Raw genomic sequence first — 24,359 nt, forward strand, 5'->3', positions numbered from 1 at the left:
ACCACCATCAGAAGTTCTTTCAACAATATGGCAAAACAACCGAGAGAATGAAAGAAATAAAAGTAGACACAAGGACTGCAGTTTCTGTTGTGCATCTTCCTGATGCTAAGGGACCTTCCAGTCTAGGGACAGAAAGAAGAATTCCATGTAAACTCTTTTCTTCTGGTAATTAAAAGAGATGAACCCTGGATCAAGAAAATCCCACAAAGCTGAAACTTGCTATTTCCCTCAAGCTTATGCCATTTGCTGTGCATGTTTGGGGTTAGAGACTGGGGAGTGAGGGATGCAGGGTTAGTCTCTAGTGGAACGGGTAAGGGGTGCAACTCTTTGAGTCCACAGGCTCTGAGAATCCTAAGGAAATCTTGCAAACTTTGGGATACATAAAGAAGTCCCCAGTATCTAAGTAATTCCCCTGAATCCTTTCCTTTCTCCCATCGGCTTCCAAGAATTCAGCTGCAACAACCTCCATAATAAACCTGTCCCAAATGCTCTCCAGTACATGAAAGAGGGGAAAATATAAAATGATGCAGACTCACTAGGACCTTATGTTGAAAAGTACCTGCAGCTTTGGAAGGAGAGGTAATGATGCCTTGGAGAGCAATGATCCCAACACAAATTTTCCTGACTTGTCAATTTATACACCCTTAGGAGACCACAGACAAACTTTGAAGCAGAAGAAGAGTAGACCACAATGGACTGTACGTGCTTTTGCCTAACTCGCCCAGCTCTATTTGTGCTAGCCTCTGGACCCCTTCATATGAAAAGCAGAAGAAAAACTGATCAGTCATAAGAAGTGTCCATTAGCAGTCGTACAAGTGAGATGTTATGCAAGATCACACGGACAGAAGTAAAGGAATGAACAAATGTGTTTATGTTTAGTAAAACAGTGGGACTCACAGAAAATAACTGCCAGAGAATTCAAGAGATGAAAAACAGTTACTCAGGTTCTTAAGCCAACAACACTTCACCCTTCAGAGACTATTCCACAGGATATCACCCTGTCAGCAAATTTTAATTCCTCTTAAACCAAATATTCTTGCTTTACTTCATTGTTTTATTGTTCCTTACACTCACCATCCTAATTACCCATTGATTGATTCATTTCTTACATTGATATTTGCACTCTTTAAACTTTTGTGAGGGAATGCATCCCCTCTTAGATGTGGTTTAACCCAGTGACACACCTTTCTTTTAATCTGTTATGAATTATTTTCCCTGGCACCTTCAATAAACTTTACAGCTTTCATAAAATTGTTCCAGTTTCTATGCTTCTTCCTGGAATCAAGGAGCATGGGGTTTAAGACTCAAAGTCTAAAAAGGTACCAATTTGTAGTAGAGGTGTACCGATATATCGGTCGAATATTGAATCAGCACCAATATAAAGAAAATTTAATATATTGGAAATGGGCCATATCAGGCCGTATCAAGTTGGCTGATAAATGGCCTGTGTATGCATGCAGCCACAGCGTAGCACTGGTAAGAGGAGCACAGCCCAGCAGCATGGAGAGCTGCCACCAGCCAGTAAGTCTGATATTGGGGGGAGGTGGGACGGGGAAGGGAAGGGACATGTGGGGGCAGATCAATGCCAATGTGGGGAGGGAGGAGGGGGGCTGGAGCTGGGGCAGGGGCAAGCGCGGGATGGAGCTGTGGCTCATCCAGGAGGTGCAGGGAGATGGAGTTGGCTCTCACTGCTGTGTGCTGCTTGGTTGGGAGGGGGCTGTTTACCCCCAGATCTGTGTGCGGCAGGGTGGGCTGGGGCCAGGACTCCACCAAGCTCTTCCTGGTGGGGCAGGGCTGCGCTGGGAAGGGGCTACAGGGGGGTACTGCAGCCACAAATTTGCCATAGCCTTACTCCCAGCACTGCAGCTGCCTGGCCCAGTGCAATCCCGCCCTGCCAGGAACAGCTTGGCACAGCCCCAGCCCAGCCCAGCCCAGCCCAGCCCAGCCCAGCCAGCTCTGGGACGAGCAGTGGGAGCTGAGGTGGGAGCCATCAGCTCCCAGCTGAGTGGTGCGTGGCAACAGGAGCCAAACCCCTTCTCCCTGCATCCTCTGGACAAGCCGCGGTTCTATCACGAGCTTGCTTCAGCCCAGCTGGGCAGCGCTTGTCCCTGTCCCATCCCCTGCCACAGTTCCAGCCCCGCTTCTCCCTCCCTGCGGGGGCCTTGATCTACCACCACGTGCCCCTTCCCTTCCCTCTCTGCCTTCACCAGATTTACCAGCTGGAGGCAGCTCTCCAAGCTGCCAGACTGCTATCAGAAATCAGATTGGTATTGGCCAATATTCCTCCTTAAAAACTGGCTATCTGTATCAGCTGCAAAAATCTCTATTAGTGCACCCCTACTTTATAGTAAATGTGGAGGAGACAGTTGTCTAGAACAAAAGAGCACTCAGGAAATGGGGTCAACTACCAAGTCCAACATTTCCTGTTGGGTGACCTTGCACAAACCACATATCTCCTTGGGCCTCAGTTTCCCCATCTGTTATTGGGGATGAGCATACTGTAAAAACCCACAACCAGAATGACCATGAATTAAAGAATCTAATTATAGGAGGATTGTCTTAAAATTGTGCCCCTCCCCACAGCTGCAGTAGGGAAAGCAATGGCAAAGGGCAGATAGTGGGGAGGCAATAGAGGGGCAGGCTGCAGGGGACAGGCAGTGGGAGAGTGGGGGGGGGCAAATGGTAGGGGGTGAACCAATTTAACCCCTACCTCTTGCCCCGCCACACCTTGTCTTCTGTTGCCTGTCTCTCTCATCACTTGCCCCCTCTGCTGCTTACCCTCCTTGTTCTTGCTCCCCCCCTTAAATATGAAGTCCTCTCTGTTGCCTCTTCCTGCCATCTCTGCCCCCACCCCCCAACTTAATCTTGGTCCTGCATTAGCAGGCTCTGTCCCTGCTTTAGCCTGGGCCACAGAGCATGGCCTCAGCCTAGCTTAATCACTGCTGGGGCAGGGGACCCAAGGCTAAAGGGGCAAAGGTAGGAGGGGGAAGGAAGCAGTTTTCTCTCCTCCTCCCCTCCATACTTGATTTCAAGATGAGGGAATTTCCCCCTTATGTTAAATAGGGGGTGGGGGGAAACTCTTCTTGGAATCAAGTAAATACAGTACTGTCCCCTTCTTTAAAGTGTTGTGTGATCTATGGATCAAAATGCACTGTAACAGCTTGATATCGCTTATGGAGACTAAGGAGGAAATATAAGTCCCTTCCTTTGCAGCCATGAGCAGGAGGAGGAAGGCACAGCATCCATTGCTCTACTGTTGGTTCCATTCTTCCTCTTGTGATGGGGGTAAAGTAAAGGTCTTAAGAATCTCCGATCACCACCACGAGATCTATGGTTGTGGGCATGAATGACCTGTGCCTCCTGAAGCTGGGGAGGCATGGTGGCCACCCGCAGGTGGCCATGGTGATGCCAGCAGTGAGGGCAGGCTGAGCAGGGACCACCTGTAGACAGCCACAGCGGTGTCAACAGCCGGCGGGGGGAAGGGGTGGTGGTGAGTAGCGAGTACCCACAGACACCACCAACAGTGTCAGTGGACAGCCAATCTCGGGGGGGGCACATGCCCCCTGTGCCCTCCCAACGTATCACCTGTAGTTGTAGGGGAAAACAGTCCTTCACCCAGTCTCATACAAATTTACTCAGTGTCTTGTGCAGGTGCTCAGACCAGCTTCTTCTCTTAGAGCACAGAAAGAGGTGACATTTTCAAGCGCTCTGAAAGCACTCTACAGCTTGGCCATAACCAGGGATCTTGGTTTTCCCTGATGAAGAAATTGCATATTCTCTGATAAAACCCCCAAATCTGTGATTAAAACAAAAGGCCCCTCACTGCCTCCCACAGCCCCCTGGTCCTGCTTCAGCCCCTCACTCCCCCCCCACAAAGCCCACCCCAGCCCTGCTGGTGTCCCTCACCACCCACCCACAGCCACCTGCCCCCCCCCAACCCTGCCAGAGGAGGCCACCAGCTACCAGGGCTATGGTCCACAGACCCCTGCCCCAGGCAGGAGGCAGCAGCTGCTGCAGTGCAGCACAGCATGGAGCCTGGTTCCCCTCCACCTGCTGCCTGCCTGCTGAGGGCTCTGGTGGGAGTGAGGACAGCTTCAAGCTGCTTTGTGCACTTCCAGGGGACATGGGAGAACTGTGCCCCCCAGATCTGTGCATGGGGTGGGGGTTGCCTTTCCTCTGCAGGCTCAGACTCCTGCCCTGCTGCCCTCCCCCAGGGCCTCTGCAACCCAGCAGGTGTGACCTGGCACTGCAGGGGGGAGACCAGAGGCCCTGGAGGGGGGAGACCAGAGTGAAAGCCTGAGCTTGCAGCAGGCAGCCCACCCCAACCCCTGCCCTGCGCACAGACCTGGGAGCATGGATCCTCCCTTCCCTCCCAGCAGTGTGCACAGTGGTGGGGACCTGGCCCCACCCCCAGCCCCCTGGATGAGCTGCCTGTGGGCCTGTCCCACTCTTCATGGGTGCCCTGCAGCTGCACATTGTGGCCCTGGGCCCCAAGCTCAATGCAACCCCCACCTGGGCGGCAGCCCCAGTCCTGCACAACTCCCTCCCTATGGGGACCTCAATCCCCCTGCTCCCCCACTACTTACCTGCAATTTATGCTCTCCAGGCTTCCTGGCAGCCATGTGCATATACATGCACATGCACATGGTGCCCCCCTGTCTGACCACCCTCCTCCCACTCCCTTCCAACCCCTTGCAGGCTGGAACTTTACAAAACTGCAAAATCCACAGGTTTCTCCAGTAAAATGAGAAATCAGCGTTTTCCTTCAGTAAAGATGAAAATCTTCATTTTGCTCCATTTTTCCATGCGAAACGGAAAACCTGGATCCCTGGTCATAACACTTATTCACAGCTGCAAAATGCTTTTAAAATGGTCAATTGTGTGAAAAATTAACCCTGGTCAAATAAGGTATTACATGAAGGAGCTCTAAAGCAGAATACCTTAGGGAACCTGTGTTGCCTCTAGAGTAAATTTTTAGGGGTGGGATGGGGGAGGGGCTAACCCTGACCCCTGGGCTGTCAAGGAGGAAAGAGAGGGAAGAGGAGGGAGCTCCTAGCTGCTGAATATCCAAAGGTGAAGGGGAAGAGCTCCTGTGTCTTGTGGGCCCCACACCGGCTACTCCAGCTCAGGTATGGGGGAGCTCAGTTGGGCCCATGAGGTGAGGGGGCTCCATCCCCCCCCACACTTCCCCCTCAGCTCTGGACAATCAGTAGCTGGGAGCTCCCTCCCCTTCCCCCTCACTCTCTCTCTTGCTGACAGCCCTGGAGCTAGGGGGAGGGGAAGGCAGGGAAAGGGAACAGTTCTGCCTCCAGCTGCCTCCTCAACCCAAAAGGTGAGTATACGTTTGATTGGGAGGGGGGCTTTAACTCATGGTGCTTTATGGAAAGTGCCATGATTTAGAGAAGGGCCCTAACATCTGTCTGCAGCCCCAGTGATACCCATGTTAATCCAGATTGATGACATTCCAGGCAACAGAGTTACTTTTTACTTGAACAAGTGTAACTAAAAGTAAAATGTAGCAATAAAGAAGTGATCTCTGCATCCTGTTTTATTTGGTTCAGTGGTGGGGAAAAAAACCAAGAACTCTACAAATGTCTCTTTTTTTTAGAGCACTGGATAAAGAACTTAGACAAACAACGCCAACATCATTTTCTATGAGATAAAGCTGTTCCTTTATGTTATCCACAGGTGCCAATGTGCTGGGAAATTACATATTCCACATTATGACAGCTACTGCATAAGATTCTGGCTGGTCTGAAAATTATCACCTGAAACAGAGTTCATTCCTCCTCCTCTTCTCCACCTCTTGGCTATCCTACTTGATTGAAACTAATAGCAGTCTGCAATCAAACTGCTAGACCTCTGAGTGATTTTTCACTGTGTTGCCAGGCTAAGCTTGTAAATGCTGTTTGGCAAACAAAAACATGATGTTAGGAGCCAAATCCTGTTCACCTCATTCATACAAGTTCTCCTACTAACTTCAGTTTAAATGAACAGGAACTGGCTTTAGGATTCTTTTGGCTTCTAAAGTCTACATCAGGGGTGGGCAAAGTTCAGCTTGTGGGCCAGATCCTGCTGGCAGTGGACTCCATTTCCCAGCAGCCCTTGCCCACGTGGCTGGGGCTGGTTTCCATGGGGACCCCAGCATCAGCTGTGCTGTGATAGCACAGGGCTAGAGTTTCCATAGAAACTGGCCCCAGAAGCTCTGGCAGGCAGCAGTGGTTCAGCCGCTTCCTGGTGAGGGGCTGAGGAGGAGCCGTGCTGCAGGCGGAAGTGGAGCAGGCTTAACTGCCTCTGCCTGTGCAGGGTGGGCAGTGGCAGCACTGCTGGGAAGGGTATCTATAGGGAATTTTGGGGTGGCTATAACCCCACCAAGCTCCCCTTATTGCCACCCCTGCTGGCAGGGTGCATGGCAGGGTGCGCAGGTGCTCCAGAGCCTGGCTGGGATCTTGCAGTGGTAACAACATGGTTCAGAACCAAGGCAGAGCCATGATCTGCAGCCTGCACGCTCTGGGTAGGGGGAGGTGCAGGCACCAGACTGTGGGTCTGCCTCAGCTCAAAACCACACTGTCACTGCTGCCAGAACCCAGGCCAGAACTGTGATCCAGAGCCAAGGCAGAGTCCCTGCCCGGGGCATGCAGGCCGCAGATTGCGGCTTTGCCTTAGCTCTGGACCACGCTGTCACAGCCACAAGATGCCAGCTGGACCAGCTCTGTGCCCTGGCAGTGCTGCTGGGGTCAGTCTCCACTGAAACCCCAGCCTCACATTATCAGAGTATGGCAGCTGCTGGGGTCTCCATGGAAAATGGCCCCAGCCACATGGACAGGGGCTACTGGGAAATGGAGTCCAGCCATTGGCTGGATCTACCATTTTGCCTACCCCGGTCTACATTATTGTAACACAGAATAAATGGGGAACTTAAAAAAAAAATGTAGTGGGAGGAAAAAGGACAATCCCACAAAGACAGCAAAGACCACCTTAAGACATACCTGCCCCCAAACCCTGAATGAGTCCTTACAATGGCCTTCTTTCTCCCACATGCAGTCACATACACAGGTTGGTGGGGAAAGAGAAAGGGAAGTATCCTTGAAGTGCTCCAGTTTAGATAAGTGGGTCTCAAATGCAACATTCAAGCTTTGCATCAGGGCAAGCTGTTATTTATAGATTGTTAAAGAGGTTAGAGAATTACTGTTTTTTATGACTATTTTCCTGTGTAAACCTTCCACATAGAGGCTGACCAATGTGGCTATGTACAGACAGTCTGTACTGATTGAACTGATAAGCAGGTGAACAGACATTCATTTTTGATTCTAGAAATGCAGCCACATGCCTGCAGTGGCTCAGGCCAGAAGCCAGGGTGCACTAGAGCACACCTTCCTGCTCAATTGCAGCAGTTTGGGCCAAGGCTTCCCTGCCTACCCTGCAATAGGGGATTTGTGGGGGAGGTGTAAAGCTTTCTGGTATTCTGGGGGACTGTGAGTTAACTTGAATCTGGAAGGGATCTGGGACAGAAGTACTATAAACTGATTTAACCTAAATCAGTTAAGTTTGATACTACATCCACCCAGGTTTATCTTAAACTGGTTTCAGCCCTTTTGAAAGTGGTTTATGTGCACTGCACTTCTGCTGTGTTACAAATTTTCACTGGCTTCTAATCAGTTATACTGATCTTTGTGTAAATTCTTTTCCTAACCTGTAAGCTTGCAAAAGCAGTTGTCCCCACTTTTTATTTTATGAATCTAATCATCTGAAATGTGAAGAAAAAATAAAACTGGATAATAAATCTTGATCTGCATAATGATTTCAAATACTTGAGTGCAACTGTGGGCAGTCAACCAAATTCTTCCTTTTATAATGGTCATTTTCTAATTAGAGATTATATCCTGAATGCCCATCCAGGCTTTGTTAAAACAGAGCACTTACCTATTCCTAGCACGTAGCAGTGACAGGGAAACGTGTGCTTAGAATGTTTCAAAGCAGACTGATCTGATTGGCTGAAGGTGAGGTAATGCTTTTCTCACAGTTTCTGAGGCCATTTACACACAGTTAATGCTGGGTACACTGCAGTCTTTCAAAGGCTAGATCTCATTTTCAACATTTGGTCAGGTTTAAATTCCCTTTTAATGGCAATAAGGGAAATCCCCATTCCTTTATTTGAAACCAGCATGTAAATACACCATGGGCTGAAGTCATATGGCTCTGCAATTCAGATGTGCTTTGGGTAGAACATTACATTCAGGAACTGAGTTGCCTACATTTTTGGAAAAAAAATCCTTGGGCTGAGGGGGAGGGACAGGGAGAATACTAGTATGCATAATACAAAAACCCAGATTGAAAACACAGGCTTCTTCCCTGGGTATTCTAACCTATGGGGTAAATCTTTTCAGAGCTAATGAAAGTCAGATTCTGAACGTTTTCTTTCTTACACATTTACTCTGCATGTTAAAGGACAAAATGCATACAATGCTTTTATTTTCATATTTTCTGGAACAGTTTGTTACTGAATAGCCTGCAATCCAGATGTTGCAGCAACAACACTAAAATCTCTTTTAGGCTCTCCATATATATTGTAAGTTGACAAATTCCTCTGTGATGTGAAGTCTTGAGCAACCATTCCTCTCCCCAGTCCTCCACTAATTCTCTCATTTCTGCAGAACCAAATACACTTTGAAGAACAAATACAATTTACCAAGATATTAAGGACTAACAGCCACAAAGCTAAATAAAATATGAAGAAGGGTAAAGAAACCCTCCCTCCTGAAAATACATGTAATAAAGCCAAAGAGTAGCAGAAGTATTTCCAGGTTTCTACTAAGGTTTTAAAGTTTTTATGGAGACAGAGGCAGTCGTGAAACAAAACAAAAAAAATTTCAGCTCAGACATTACAACACTGCACTGATGCATAACAGTAAATGACAAAACGACAGGGGAATTATTTTCAGCATCAGACTGAAATTTGAAAAATTAGCCATCAGTATAACCTGAAAAGATTATTAAAGTTCTAACAGCTTCACAGCACTGGAAGGCACAGGATGTGGGTGAGGCAGACAGGTGCAGATATCAATTTATAAATCTTGACAACAATTTTTAAAGATTTCCAATTCATTGCTTACCAAAGAATTGTGAGAAGGTTTGCAGGAGTGTAAAAAAATCAAACTTAAAAAAATTGGATGAAAATTCTATAGAAGAGACAAGATTTAACAGAAAAGAACAACTTAATAATCTGAATTATTAGAACTACAGAAGAAAATATTTCTTCCCTTGAGGTTAAATTTTTATTTCAAAGATTTGCAACACAAGTCCCTACATAAGGTATTAAAAGAGTTCTAATTCTCAATATTACGGTCCCCAGAGTTAATAAAATACCATTACATAGGCCCATTTTGAAAGGAAATCAGGCAGTCTAGGTTTGACAAAACAAAATCATACATCATAATTGTGGCACTCAGTATGCAACTGAGACAGCAACAGGCACTAGCAAAAGAAGCTCCCTCTACCCCCTCAAAAATATTTTTTCTTATCAAAGTACTTGAGGCTTCTTCAAAGAGACCTCCACTCAGTGAGCTCCCCTTACTTCATAAAGGGCGCATCTACATGAGATGCTAACTGCACAGTAGCACATAATAACGCTGAGCAATAGCATGCCAGGCAAAACCAGTACTAATACACTACTGAGCAGCAGTATAAGGCTATCACACAGTTAATGTCTGAAAAGACCCATGTGCTGGTGCTACTGTGTAGTGGAACAAGTTACTGCGCATTGATTTAGTACTTGGTTATCCAAGTACTAAACTTAATGCGCAGTAACCACGGTGCATTAATGAACATGTAGACGCACCCAAAGTGAAGCAAAAAGAGTAAGACCAGCTCTTATCCTTCTTTTTCTAGAAATTAGATATAATCTAAACTTCTCCCCAGAAGATACTACCATATTTACTTGAGTCTAAGATGAGTTTCCCTCTTCCCCCCAATTGGCATGGGGAAAAAAGCCCTTCGTCTTATAATCGCAGACAAAGAAATCTCACTAAATATGTGGTCTATCATTAAACTGATGCCAAAAGCAGCATGTGCTCAGTAATAGAAATCAACTATGAAGCTAAATGCAGCCAAAACGGAGCATGACTATAAAATATATGGTCCACATTAGGCAAATATGCTGATGGGAATCTTTTTTGTGTGTGGCCCTTTAAAAAAACAAGCAAGCAGGCAGGTGTTCCCTCTGCAGGGAACTGGCACCAGGCCTGGAGGTACTGCAATACTAGGCCAGCACCAGCAGGGTCAGAGCCAGCCCTGACATCCTCCACTTGGTGCCAGATTCAACAGGAAGCAGAAAGAAAAGCAGCAAATTGGTCCGGGAGCACAAGGAAGGAAGCAGAAAACAGAGCAGGAGATTAGGCAGGGAACACAGGGTTGAAAGGAGAAAGAAGAGCAGCAGATTGGGCAGGGAAAGTGGACTGGAGTGACACTTGGGGAAAATTTGTGACAAACCACCCTAAAACCCCCTACTGATCTATAAATTTCAAGAATTTTATTTCAAAAGCCTGTAGCAAACTTAGTAAATGTCCTATGAAAGACGAATATCATTTTACAAAATTCTCCTAAAGGAACAATCCCTTCATTTGACATAGAACAGTTCCACCTTCATAAGTGGAACAGTTAAAGAAAAGTATTAATTTTTTTATTTTGCTTCTGGACCCATTCAGGGTCTATGAAGATGTATTAAATAATTTTTGGAGCACGTGTGTAATGAAAAATACCTTTAATCATAGTCATAGGGATGTTCAAGAATATATCCCTTGATGTGTTGAATTGATGAAGGCTTTAAATTTAATGAAATTATGAATGGAGCAGATAGGGCTTTTGTAACCCTTGGATCAGAGAGAGACTCAACACTGTATAAATATGAAAATTGTTTTCACATTTCCTGGCAACACTGAGAAATGCACTGGAGAATTTGCAACAAGCAGGAATACTAACATATATTGGCAAGTGTTTTTAAAATGGGAAAGAACACAGATGATTTCAGACATAGCAATAGTAGCTTTCCAGATTTGTCTTCACTTCCTAAAAAATGAGAGCAAACATAAAAAAGAGAGAGAGAGAAAGAGAGAGAGAGATCTGGAAAATTTAAGTGTGTCATTTTATTGTTGTGCCCGTCTCAGTTCGATTATCCCCTCCTGTGCAGCTTTAGCACGTGTGCCTAGTTTTGGACGTGATGGGACTTTGTACAATTCTGGAAGAGACCCTCAGTCACTTTGGGGAGAACCCCAAAGCTCACCTACCACGACTTTGGATAGATCTTCAATGATGGGGACTCCTGTTGAGGGGACCTCCGGAGTTGTTGCACCCCCTGGTGGGTGTACGTGAGGCTCCACCTCCCCTACACCCCATCCATATGCCAACCCTCAAGATAAGCTTCAAGATCTTAGTGTGGCTTGCCCTTCCGGTGATGTCAACTCTGGATCTTCATGCTCCCTGCGCTTTTGTTGGTCCAACCTTTGTTTCATCTTGACCCAGAGGCCTCTAGATGTACTGCCCGCAGAGATGTGTCTCAATAGCCTCATGGTTCCATCTGGAGCTGTATGATACTGCTGCTCTTTTCCTTCACCAGAATTCCATTACTGTTGCCTTAAGACCTATCTACAACAATGTAATCAGCAAGAGTCTGCATTGAAGTAAAAGAGGAAGAAAAGAACACCAACGAACCAAAAAAAAAACAGGAAAGGAACTACCCTAACCAACTATAGATGAAGTCAAATAAAGAAAAACTGAAAACTAAAAGAAGAGGGATATCAGGCTGGCCAGCCCTCTTTCCTCCACCAAGCCCTAGCCTTAACCCAGTGCATCTCCTTGACTCGGATCTATGTCCTTGCCCCAGCTGGGGTCTTCCTTGGCTCTTCACTGAGCCGCCCCTGGTCCTGTGCTCCCGTGCCGTCCATGGCTGGTGCGGGACATTCCTTCAAACTCTGTCGGCGCTGATGCCAGCCTCCGCATCAGATCTTGCTTCTGCCCGTGCTGGATGCACCCAGCGTGGGGGATCCCTGCAGCTTCTCCTGCTCCCAGCGTTTCTGCTCGCTCCCTCTCAGAACTGCCTTTTGAATCCACCAGGCGGTGTCTCCCGCTGACATCACCTGGCTCCAGCTGCAAATAAGTGTGGCTAATGAACTGCATGGGGTTTTTTTTTGTTCTCTCAGATTGTCAGCATCCTAGAAGGGTTAAGTTTTTCTCTTTTCTGAGTTTCTCTTTTGGGATTGGGCTCCCCTTGTCCCGTGTTCCCTGGTGGGCGGGGTTCCTTGCTCCCCCATGCTTGTATCCCCAGGACAATTGTCAAACATTTACAGGTTCTAACCTCTGTCCTAGTGAGATATAGCACTCATAAACTGACATCTATCCAAGACACCTATGCAACACTGGCCTTTAAAATAGATAACCAAAAAAGGTGAGAAACACAGACAAGGCAAGGATGCAGAACAGAAATGAGAAAGCTGGAGGTAATGTGAAACTCAGAACCCAATTCCTCAGTCCTCTATTGATAATGTTCATGATTTACAGTAGCAGTAAACAATAAAACTGGTTGAGACAGAAAGAAGCTGGAGTCCTAAACAAGTAATATATTCAAAACCCAGGCAGAGATGAGAAGACATCAGCAACAGCCTCAGATTCCCCAGTGTCTCAAAGGAGCCGGTAGACCAGGGTTCAGCAACGTTTTTAGACAGAACACTAAAGCACCTGCAAACCTCATTTTGTAAGATATTGCTGTACCAGGGCAGACAGCGGAGAAGCTACAGGAGGCCTGATCCTTGTTGTGGCAGCTCGGCTCTGGCTGTTTTCCTGCTGTCCGCCCTGAGGTGCACGTTCCAAGCAAAAAGCCTTTGCGTGCCACTCTCTGGCATGCATGCTGGGAGTTGCCTACCCCGCACTAGACAATGTGAAGCAGTTCCTAAGACTAACTCCAACTAACCTACCCAAACAACCTATTTGACATGACCACAGACTCGGTCATAGCACATTTTAAAACGACCCCTTCTTTTATCTGTGGGCCTCTAGCAACATGCATTACCCACCGTATCAGGGCAGAACTTGCATATTAAATAAAGACATAACACGGCTCCCTGGGATTCTCTAACAGTCACACACATAAGGCAACAGCTGTGGTCTTTCCTCTACACAGGGAGCAAGCGGTAACATCTTTTTATCAACACACTGACAGGATGTATTTGCTGCTACAATTCGAAACTTGTATGTTCAGAACTTAGAATCCATTTTGCAAAAATAATGTAATTTATGGTTAACAGTTTCAAAAGTAACAGATGCTACAACACTTCTTTTAAAATGTACAAGTTTTTACAACAGAAAAACAAATGCTCCTATTCTGATGCCAGCTTAGAACGCAAATTTAAAAAGGCAGTCCATTGCATCTGTGACTTTTTACTGCCCAACACTTCTTTTTTTGGACGTTGTCTGACCTGAGCAACCTGGAGCCATTCTACAGTTCTTCTATGTTACTCTAGTTTAAAAGTGTCAATCTAGTGAAAAAGCTGGCTCCCTAGAAAAATGATCTTTAGGATAAAAAAACTGCACTTGGCTTTGGAAAACAATTGCCTAGATGCGGAAGCAAGCAGAACCATATTTATAAATGATGTGCTGGAATTTCCATTGTTGTAATAGACAGCATTTTTCCTCTTTTTTTTTCTTTCTTTCTTTTTTTTTTTTAAAGTCCTGCTTTTTCAAAACTAAAATCACAGACTGAATTAGGAAACAAAAGGTATACCCCCTCCTATTAAAGGAAGAGATTTTCCCCTTACTACATTTCTGGAAGAAAAAAATACCTTCCCCCAACTCAAAATACGAGAAGACTGCGATGTTTATTCGTATATTTTAGTTTTCTAATTCTGAGAACAGTTGCAAGATGAGATCAAATGACAGTAGCTATAAACAATATGCTTGCAGGTCCTTCTGCAACATACAGATCTGGGGTAATCTTAGCTTCCTTAATTAGTTGGTTTTAATGTAATGTATAGTCCTTGGAATTCTCTAAACCTCTCCAGATATACTCAGGTGTAAAATGTATCCAGTAAAACAAATACAGAGAGGATGCAGCCATTTTTTTAAGTTACCGTTGGACATGTATATGATGCTGTACTTTACATGCTGACAACAGACTCAAGACGTTATTTGAAGATAAATTGGAAGTTAATTTAAGCTGACACTCTATATAGTACATCCTGGTAATATAACTAAAAGCGGGGGAGGGTTCTTTACAGTGAAGGGACGTCACTTGAAAACCACTAAGAGGACCCCAGTGGTATTCCAAAGCAATTTCTGTCCCTCAGCTAATCTCTTTCTATCTTACTATAACTTTGAATAATGAATTTCACTAGTCTTTTTCCTTACTATCTTAGTTTAATTGTTAAAAGATTTATGCTGTATTAGATTGTGCTGTATTTGAAAGCAGAAGAAACAGGGTTTCTTCTGGGTTTACAGATAAGCAAGGTGCACATGAATTGGACACTGTCTAGCGAAGGTCCCACCTATGCAAACTGGGTGATGGTACAAGTCTGTAAGAGCTGACATATACGTAACAATCCAGGAGCTGAAATATGAACATCAAATAAATGTGCAGAACAAAAAATCCCAATAAACTCAAGGACATAACCTGGATTGCTGCATAATGCTGTTTGTCTGAGAGCTTGCTACTGAAATGCTACAGAAATCATCTTACCAACTCAGTGGCAAATTCAGTAGCATCCTTTATCTTCTCCAAGCCATCCAAACCAGCAATATAGCAAATGCTGCAATGTTCTTTGAGGAACAGTATTTTTGGCACTCAGTGTCTGAGGTTTGTTTTTCACTGTCAGCCTCATAGTGGCATGGAAGCATGTGAATTAAGAAGCATCTTTCAGCCCCGATAGTATTGCTTATCTGCACAAGAGTATTTTCCCCCTTTTCTTAAGTCTGGTCTCTCTAACCCACCAAAAATACTATCTCTTAGGTCCACAGGTCAATAACCAAGGAAAGCTTGGGACCAATGACTATGCAATTACTGAACAAGAGTAGGCCCCTTAAAAGTCATCCATACAGTTTAAGAACTCTTTCCTTCTTCAAGAAATGTGAATGATTTACTACATTCTAAGTGTAGAAAATGTAAATATCTTTCTCCCTCAGTTCACTTGCTAAGAAGGAAAAGCATGCAAAAAACCTTTGCTTCACAAGATTACAGGAACCTTTAACCCACTGACAAGACACTAATTAACTTCTCTTGCATACGTTATCCCATGGGGTTTTTTCAGTCAGACTTGGCTGATCCCATATTTAGCACTGCATTACATAGCCTCCTATGAAAGCATCTAAAGAATAAAATGATTTGCTACATTAGAGTTAACAGCAGTTGAACTGCTGACTAATTACTTCAAATGAAAAAATTACAGCACTCTCAGCAAAAAGAAGGAGTAAACAGATTTGACTCGTATGAAATTGTTACAAAGCACACTATGAAATGTCTAGGTAGCTCACTAGAAGCTTCAAAATCCAAACAAAGAGATCCTGCAAAACCCTGCAGACAGATTCAAACACTCTTAGAAAAAGCATTATAGACTGCCTATAGTTTTAAAAGCAAAATCTTGGTCCTTAGAAAGCCCCTTCCATCTAAATATTTTGAGGAACGTTATAAAAATGATGTAAACCCTGAATGTTTGTAAATTCATATTGTATATGCATTTTACAGATGGGGAAATTGAGGCATACAAGTAAAATGACTTAACATTCAACAAGTCAATCACAGCAAAAGAATTCAGGAATGTTACTACTCCATTTCTGCTCTAACCACCAGATAATGTTATCTGTAATTGGATCTGACTACATAACTCTAGCAACTGGAATACATAGAATTTTTAAACAGTAGTATTTGCTACCATGCACCATATGTATAGCTTTAATAGCCATACAATATTCTTAAATAAGAATGTATTGTTATTTTAATAAAGCATCAATAGTTTTGAGAGGCCAATGATTATTTTCATGACATTTCTTAGAAATTGTTAGGTAGGAAAACAAATGGGCATAATATGAATACGGTTATTGCACTTACAATAAACAAACTCTGAATACTGTTTTTGCCAAATATTTCTCAATGAAATTCATGCCCGTTTTGAAAAGTTGACTGAATGAAATCCTAACAAAGGCAAAACTCCCACAGACATTAACAGTGCCTTAGCAACCAACTTTAAAACATCCACTTTTGAATAAATGGGCAGAAAAGCTGATTCTCTTATACCTACAACTGCCAAAACCTGGACAGGGTGGAACAGACATATTTCCAGAGGCAACTGGTTCATTTTGCCATGTTGTCTGCAATCTTTAGCAACAGTGCAATTTTTTTTCTTCTGAAACTGACTGCTAACTACAAAGATGCCAGTTTTATTCATGATGACCTGTAACTTGCCACACAGAACAATTACGCATTTATACAAAGAACAACTGTATGATCAGTTCATTTCCATGTCTAGCTACTCTGATTCCTATAAAACACACACTGCGTTTTTTGCTTTTTATATACACTCCTCTAATGAGAGTAAGGTGGTTATTTTTGATGGCAAAACCAGCATTACATTACCAAATCTTTTTTCATGATTTGAGTTATATATTTCTTCATTCAAGGGACCGGTAGAGAAATAATAATTATGGAAGGAAAACAGAACAGCATTGTACTTACTTATTAAAAAGATTCAGTCCAATCCTATAATGGCGTTTCCTGATAACATCATTACTGAAGGCAGGTGAATCCCAACTGTTTCGTGTTTCCTTGTGGTAGGTCTGTTTGCTCAAGGTCTGTTCCCTTAGGCTGTCTCTAGAAGAAGACTCTGAGCTGCAATTTATTGTATCATTGGAATTGGAAGTGCTATTGATGCTGTCATTGTCTCCATCAGAATAATCAGACTCCGATTTGCTCTGCCTGTTTGCTGTGCCATTGATAGCTAAATGACTATCAATAGGCCTTGGCCTGTGTCTAGCCTCCTGTTCTTCTCTAGTTATAATCTTGGTAGCAATAACATGTGGGATATGTTTTGGGCTTCCTTGTTGACTAGAGACTCCTCGGTCATATGCATTTTGCCTCTTTAATGAGCCTCTCTCTGACCGATCACTTAAGTCCACTGAGCTGTCACTAGGTGGTTCTATTGTTAGCAATGGAAGATGATCCATTCGTATCCTTTGCTCCTGGCATTCCAATGAAGGGGTGCTTCTGCAGCTTGTATCAGTGTCTATCTTATCATCCTTGTGGGTCATGGACCAGTACTCCTGAGAAGAATTCACAGACCGAAGCCTCAAGTCAGATTCTGTGCTAGACGGTCTGTCCACTGACTGGGAAAGAGGTAGGGGTGGAGAGAGCTCTTCCTCATCAATATATAATGTGACATCACTATATGATGCAGTCATCTCATCAAGTTTCCTATGATCCACATTATGGATTGCTGGCTTAGCTTGAGTACAACTCTCTCTCTCTATTTCACGACTTCTGACTTGATCAGGTGTCTGGACTTCATCAGAATGTAGGCTTCGGCAGTTTAGTGCATCATCAATCGATTCTGCAAGAGATTTGACCTGTCTTGAAAAAGCATCCTCCAGTTCTGTTATAGCATCAGCAAAGTCAGTGGAAGCTGCTGGAGATTTCATTGTAGCTGATTCCCCAAGGTCACCACATTCAGCTTGGACAAGGGCTCCTAATTTTGACCCATCATTTGTAACAGAAACTTGCTTCCCTTCAAAGTAGGAGCTATGGACTTTCTCAGGTCCTTCAAAGGAAAACTGCATTCTCATATTGGACAGTACAATGCGCCTTGACATACGATTTTCAGACATAGAACTTCTAAGTCGCTCAAAGTTTTTATTCATTTGATACTGGCGAAAAGCTGTTTGTATAGTACGAGCAGCATGTCTAGTTATGAGACGGCCCCCATATTTCCGTTCTAGCATTTCCACCTACAAGGGAAAGAAATATAAATACTTCATCAAGCACAAACTCTAAAATTATTAGGTGCCACTTATGCCTAGACACCACAGTGATAAACGTCTTAAAAATATCGATAAAATTATTTATTTTCAGTATATTACATCTAAACTTATGAAAACAATAAAATATTTAATAAATAAAAAAAACAGCTCAAAAGGCTTCACTATCTATACAGAACTGCATAGCTAAGGATTTGAAATTTCCTTTAAAAAACCTCTAACATGTATATATATCTGTCATATAGAAATAATTAGCTGACAAAAAGTTTTAAATTTTCCATCTGAATTTTGATAAATTTGCATTTGTCTCTTAAAAAAAAAAAAAAAAAATTTTCCCCGTCTCTCTTTTAGAGATGGTTGTTGCAAAGATGCAATTCTTTATAAACTTAATGCAATCATTCTGATTGTGCGCTACTACAAGAATCTTTCCACTTAAGGAAAATCAAGGCTGCAAAGTTTTACCAGGTATACTGTCTGGCCTTGCAAAGATCTGAACATCCAAACCCATGTAGTTTGAGAGAGATAGCTCTTATCTTATCTTACATTATCTACCTACAAGATTGATTTACTTCAATCATAAAGACCGTTCAGCATTCATAAACATAATTTTAAACTTATTACACCCTTTATTTTTACTGTTGCAGAGTCACACGAGACAACTGCTTGCCAGTGTTTCCAATTACAAATGTAACAGATGTAATCAATTTAACTTAGTGACAAATGACATACCATGCTTTTGGAGTCCTATTCCTAGCCTTTTTCAGACTTATTCCTCATAAAACTTTCAAAGAAAAATGACTAATTTTTAAAACAAAATGTCAATTATTATTAATGTTTTAGACTATGAAATGATCATTCCAGAGAAGTGAAACATACAGTATTAGTATGCCTATTTAAACTACAGTAGGCAAAGCACTGGAAACCATATACTATAGGGAACAATCTTGCATGAGCTAATTACAGACATTTGGGAAAGTTAAATCAGGTTCAAAATGGCTACCCGATTTAAACTTAGCCCATCCTGGTGTCAACCTTATATTTACAGACCCAGTCTCAGTGATTGGTAATCAGTCTAAACCTGTAACTGTACAGAAGTTCCATGTACACAAACCAGTCAAAAAACTGCAAAACCCAGTTTAAGATAAACCTGGATCTATGCAGTATGAAACTTATTTGATTTTGGTCAAACTGGTACATTGAACTTCTGTAGACTTTCCCTATGCAATGCTGGGGCTGTGCTCAGCCACTGGCCCCAGCCCTGGGGCTGTCCTTTTTACACCCTCCCCACACTGGGCTATTTTGTGCTCAAGCAATCCTTCAGCATTCCACAGTGCCCTGCTGCCCACCCCATGCGAGAAGGGGAGGCAGATGGACAATCAATGAATGCTCTCCTGTTCACTTGGTCGTCTTCGGGAACTCTCTGATAACAGACTGAAGCATGCAGGGAATCATGCTCTCTAGTCCCTTGGCTGGAGAAGTGTGCCACTGCATGCTTCTGCCACCATTCTGAAGTGCTTCAATGACTTTGAAGTGATCTGGGATTCAGAGCACTTCAGCTGCATGTCTGTCCATGGCTTTAGATTCTCTACTGCAATTTGGTGATAATACTTGATGTTGTCTCCTTCACCAGAATGTTATACAATATTTCTAAGATGTTCTAAAGATTATTAATAATTAGTACTTTACTAAGTATTGTTACTTCCCATCCAAATGTACTTACTATTAGACCAACTGACTAATTAACATGGATGGAATTCATGTCTTCTGATTATAATCAGTAATTCTCAGAGTGCTGCAGTGCCCCAGGATGTCATGAGGTGCCACACAATTTTTAAGGGTGCAACACAATATTAGCGCTGCGAAATTTAAAATGGACTCCACAATGTCAAAAACATTCTGACCTATAGATGCTTTTCTGAGTTCTCTGTAGCAAAAAATTGTTCTACTATTTTTCCCTAGTCAAAAAAACAAATGAAACTAAGAGGTGGCATTTGCTGAGAGGTATCTTGACTATCAAAAGGTTGAGAACCACTGAGTTGCATCAATCCCAAACAGTGTGTGATTTTCACTTATACTTCAAAAAGGTTAAATTAGTTCAAAAGGAACAGAAGAATTGGTAAGGAACAGGAAAATAAAAGCTGATTTTTCCATAAAATATTTTCCCCCCAGAGATAATTGGGTTTTTTTTCCATAAAATTTTTGAAGGCGGTTGATCTAAACGTTCTTGATCTTAAGCAATATCCAGAAGATTATCAACATATATTTTTTGGGGGGGTGGGTGAGTGGCAGCACTTTGACGGAAAGTCACTTAAAATCATTCACTGGGTCCTGTGGCTATATTTTAATACCTTTCTAATATTATCTTGCCATCTCTGAAAGCCTTATATATATTTCTCTAATACCTTTTAATTGATTTTTTGTGATTTCTACTACTGTTTTCGAGAGCAGTGATCATCCTTTTTTTTTTTTTAACCACCTTTTGGTACGTACGTCCATCAATCCAAACATGCATTTCAAACTCACACCTGCAGCCCTGATTCTCTCTTAAGATAACAGAAAAGCGGTGGATGGAATTCTGTAGGGAATCTGCAGTGTATCATCAAGCTAACCAAGAGCTTTGTGACAGCGCCTTGGTTCAGGTTCTAGGGTAGATGCCGCAGAGGGAAGGGTTTGTTATTCAGGGTTGGCAAAGAGACTTGATAAAACTGGCTTTATTAAGGTTTGCTCCAAGGACCAGGAGGTGCCCTGGTGTCTAAGCAGAATGACATACCCTCAGGAAAGTACGTATGTTGAGAAATAAAAATGATACCTTAAAATTACCTTTGCCATCCTTGGGCTGCATCGCCTCAACAAAGCTCAGAATCTGGTCTTCCACACCTCAGTGTAATAGCACTGTATAGCAACTAAAATCCTTTACAGGATATTTAAATACATTCAAAATGAAAGAGACTTTTCATTTTTGTGGCCTACTATCAGTATGTAGGGAAACACTTGGAACAGCTCAATCCCTCCCTGCAGGACCTTACACTCTTGGATAAACAGCTCAATGAATTACTGTTTCACTGTCCAAACAATTTTGTAGTTATAGAATATGCCAATGTTTTGAAACTATTCCCTTACATGCCTACTACAATGTTATAAATGAGCTTGTTATCATCATTACCATCATTTTTTCTTTACCATCATTAAATTTTAAAAGTGTTTTAGTTCCTAGTATTAATGAAATACCGATCTCTATTGCACTAACTTATATACCATGTAGAAGTACATTTTTGAACTGCATCTGTTTTGCAAGACTTGTTATAAGTAACAATAGGCAGAAGGCTTAATACTAGTACCATCTAGAATCCATTACCTTTCGGATACTGTCCATGCATTTTGCTTTCCCAGTTGACCATAATTATCACAGCAAAAATTAAAGCAAAAACAAAATGACATGTGTCATAGTCCACAGTAAATAAGACAGTGTATCCAAGTAGGGTCTCTGGAATGAAAGCTTATTGTTCACTTGCCAGTTAAAAATACTGTTACTCTAAACTAGGGCAGTCCAACTTACGAGTGGGCCACACGCCCCCCAGTCACATGCTGCATGGGTCCCCCCATGTCCCCTCAACCCCCTGGCCACAAACTGCGTCCATCCCGTGAGGTGCACCACCCTGTCTCTCTGTGGCGGGAACAGGAAACAGAAGCTGGAGGATGGATGGTGAGCGGGACAACCAGCTGGTCAGCTGGCAGCAGCAGCAGTACAAGGGAGGAGCAGTGCCCTAACCAGGGGCCCAATGGCCAGCAGTTAAACCTTCTGGGGCAGTGCATTGGACAGCCCTGCTCTAAATGGTGAAAGCACTGATACACACAAAAATAATGTAGAAGTTAATTTCGAAATAAGACTCTTCTCAAGGTAGAGTTTAAAAACATGCATCTGAAGTTTCATAATTCTGAGAAAGCCTTTGCAGGGATGCATCCTCACGTCTTTATGAGTTATAGTCACTTCTTAGTGAACCTAATGAGATTTTTGCACAACTAAATAAACACTAAGTCAAGACTTCTAGTTTGGCCTTTAAAAATTTAGTGTGAAAGCACAGTGGCAATTGTTTTTCTTTCAAAAACAACAGTTTAAAATGATTAATTTCCTTGAAAAACAGCTTACATTGTTTTATTCTGTAAACAATATATGCCAAATGCATGAAATCACTTCTCCTAGAGAATTAAGTTCTTTCTTTGAAGAAAATTCCTTATTTATTACCATGACTTTCAACTGTAGTTCAGTGAGCCAAGGAAAAGCGGAGTGGAGGAAACTGGAACTTCAATAACGTTTAACTATGCCAGTTATGAACTAACTTGGACTCAGAAAATAAAAATCTGTCACTTCAGCAGCACACCTGAGCTCATCTAATGCATTTTTTGCTTCCATATAAATAAATGCTTATGTCATATTCATAAACAGCACAATAGATGAAATACCTGCTTATCCTGTAGGTCTGAAGATAGTTCATAGCTTTCAGAAAGCGATCTTGATCTTTTAATAGCTTCTTCCTCTGCTTGTTTTCGCAGTATGGATGTTGAATGCTGAAGCTTAGGTCTCCGGGATCTTTGTTGCCCAGGGGAGACAGAATACAGCCCGTAAGTAGAGTGGTCGTAATGGTCTGGGCTTATAGCTGAACTGTGTGTTATAGGTCCTTGATGGTAGGTAGATGGGCTATCCAAAGATGTGCCAGTTTCACTACTTGGAGCTTCACCCTCAACACTAGACAAAGAAAGGGAAAAAAGTCTCCATTAGGCATTACACACCAAAGATCTCAGCAGTTTACTAAGGACTCTAATTTCAGATTATCCCAATGTAATTCATTATTTTATAAAATCCAAATGAAGTTATTTATGTTGTAGGGTCATATAGATGTCTTGCTAAATACCATACATTTAGGAATTACTTAAGCAGATTTCTATTTTGTGGCAGAGGTCTTTAGAGTATGAGTCAGCAGAAGAAATGAAATTTCCACCATTATTTAAGTTTATGTAAAACTTTTAATAATATCATGAATAACTCACTTGACTCTTTCTATAAAAGGAAATAGAAATCAAGATATTCACATGCATTGACTACTGAAACTAATACAAAAAACAGATGTACGCGTATTTGTAGCTTTTTGTATTATAGAACAAATTACAAGTCTTGATGTTATAACTTAGGTTGTAATTCAACATTAGCAAATTACTTCTTTTCCACAGAAATGTGGGATTTAAGTGGTTCTGGGTGCAACAATGGATTCAGTGAGATTAAAGATTCTGTGAAATTAAATTCAGTGAATTAAAGATAGAGGAAAAAACCTACTGTGGTAATCTAATCTATTACTTTGCCAGTGCAGGATTGTTTCCACAGGATATTTCTGTAATGCTTTGTCCAATCTGGTTTTAAAATATCCCAAGAGGTGGGGTTTCTAGCTAATGAAAGGAACATAACTTCCCAAGTAATACATATGAGAAACTTGGGACCTCTAATAAACAAATTTTCAATTTTCATATAAATGTTACCAATGCTAAAGAAGAAAAATAAAAATGAAGTAGTGGAACATGATGATAATTGTTTATAAATGGAATTTGTTTAAGAAGTTGACCCTGGTGTATCATTTATTCTTTTAATAATAATTTGCATTTTTTCATTTATGTAAGAAAACTCTAACAATGCAAGCTGCTATGCTTCTTTTCCATAAAGTTAAATTCAAACATTCCATGTATCCTGCTTACACAGAACACTGATAAGAAATAAATTCTTATTTACGCTGTCATTCAAAAGAATCAGCAAACTCCCGTTCCCACAACACCCAGGCACAGATACAAAGCCTTATACACACACATTGCCTACCTTTTGTTTTTTTTAAAAAGGACATCAGGAACCTCAAGGAATACAATTTTGTGTGTCCTCAACTCTGGCTTACATTTTGTATATAGCTTTCATACAGCTCACATATACAGAAACATAAAAAACCCTATTGTCGTCTCTTAGAAACAAAATGCCATGGTCCCTGTTTAGACATACACCGCAGCAGTCCCATCAGCAGTTCAAAGTACAGTGATTTCTGAAAGAACATTCTCCAGCGGATTGCAGTGCCAGAACAGATCAAGGTTAACACTGTCAAAACTCTCTTGTCTGAACAGTGTGTACTCGTCTAAGTGAAAAAAAAGCTTTTGGATTTCTCAAAATATTTCTGTAAATATTTAAAACTGAAAACTACTCTCTTTTCTTGCCCATCAAAATATAACTCTCCCAAAAAAGGTGTTTTCAAACACGTTTTACCCAAACTGGAAAGATTTCAGTTTATACACAAATCACATTTTCCAGAACGGAAGCTGACAGG

General features: G+C 42.4%; 1 protein-coding gene across 11 annotated transcripts in view; it reads right to left on the bottom strand.

Annotated features, from left to right (window-relative positions):
• The window catches only part of IQSEC1 (IQ motif and Sec7 domain ArfGEF 1), a 684,223-nt gene that overhangs the window by 53,500 nt on the left and 606,364 nt on the right, over positions 1-24,359 (bottom strand). For all 11 annotated transcript variants that reach the window (XM_090022969.1, XM_090022967.1, XM_090022972.1 and 8 more), the window contains 2 exons: positions 22,468-22,750; positions 16,712-17,976 (listed from right to left, as the gene is read on the bottom strand). In XM_090022969.1, the coding sequence (XP_089879095.1) occupies positions 16,712-17,976; positions 22,468-22,750 (1,548 nt within the window). The remainder of the gene's footprint in view (positions 1-16,711; positions 17,977-22,467; positions 22,751-24,359) is intronic.

This window comes from Crocodylus siamensis, chromosome 11, assembly GCF_052110815.1.
Source record: "Crocodylus siamensis isolate JL-2025a chromosome 11, ASM5211081v1, whole genome shotgun sequence".
Taxonomy (NCBI): Eukaryota; Metazoa; Chordata; order Crocodylia; family Crocodylidae; genus Crocodylus; species Crocodylus siamensis.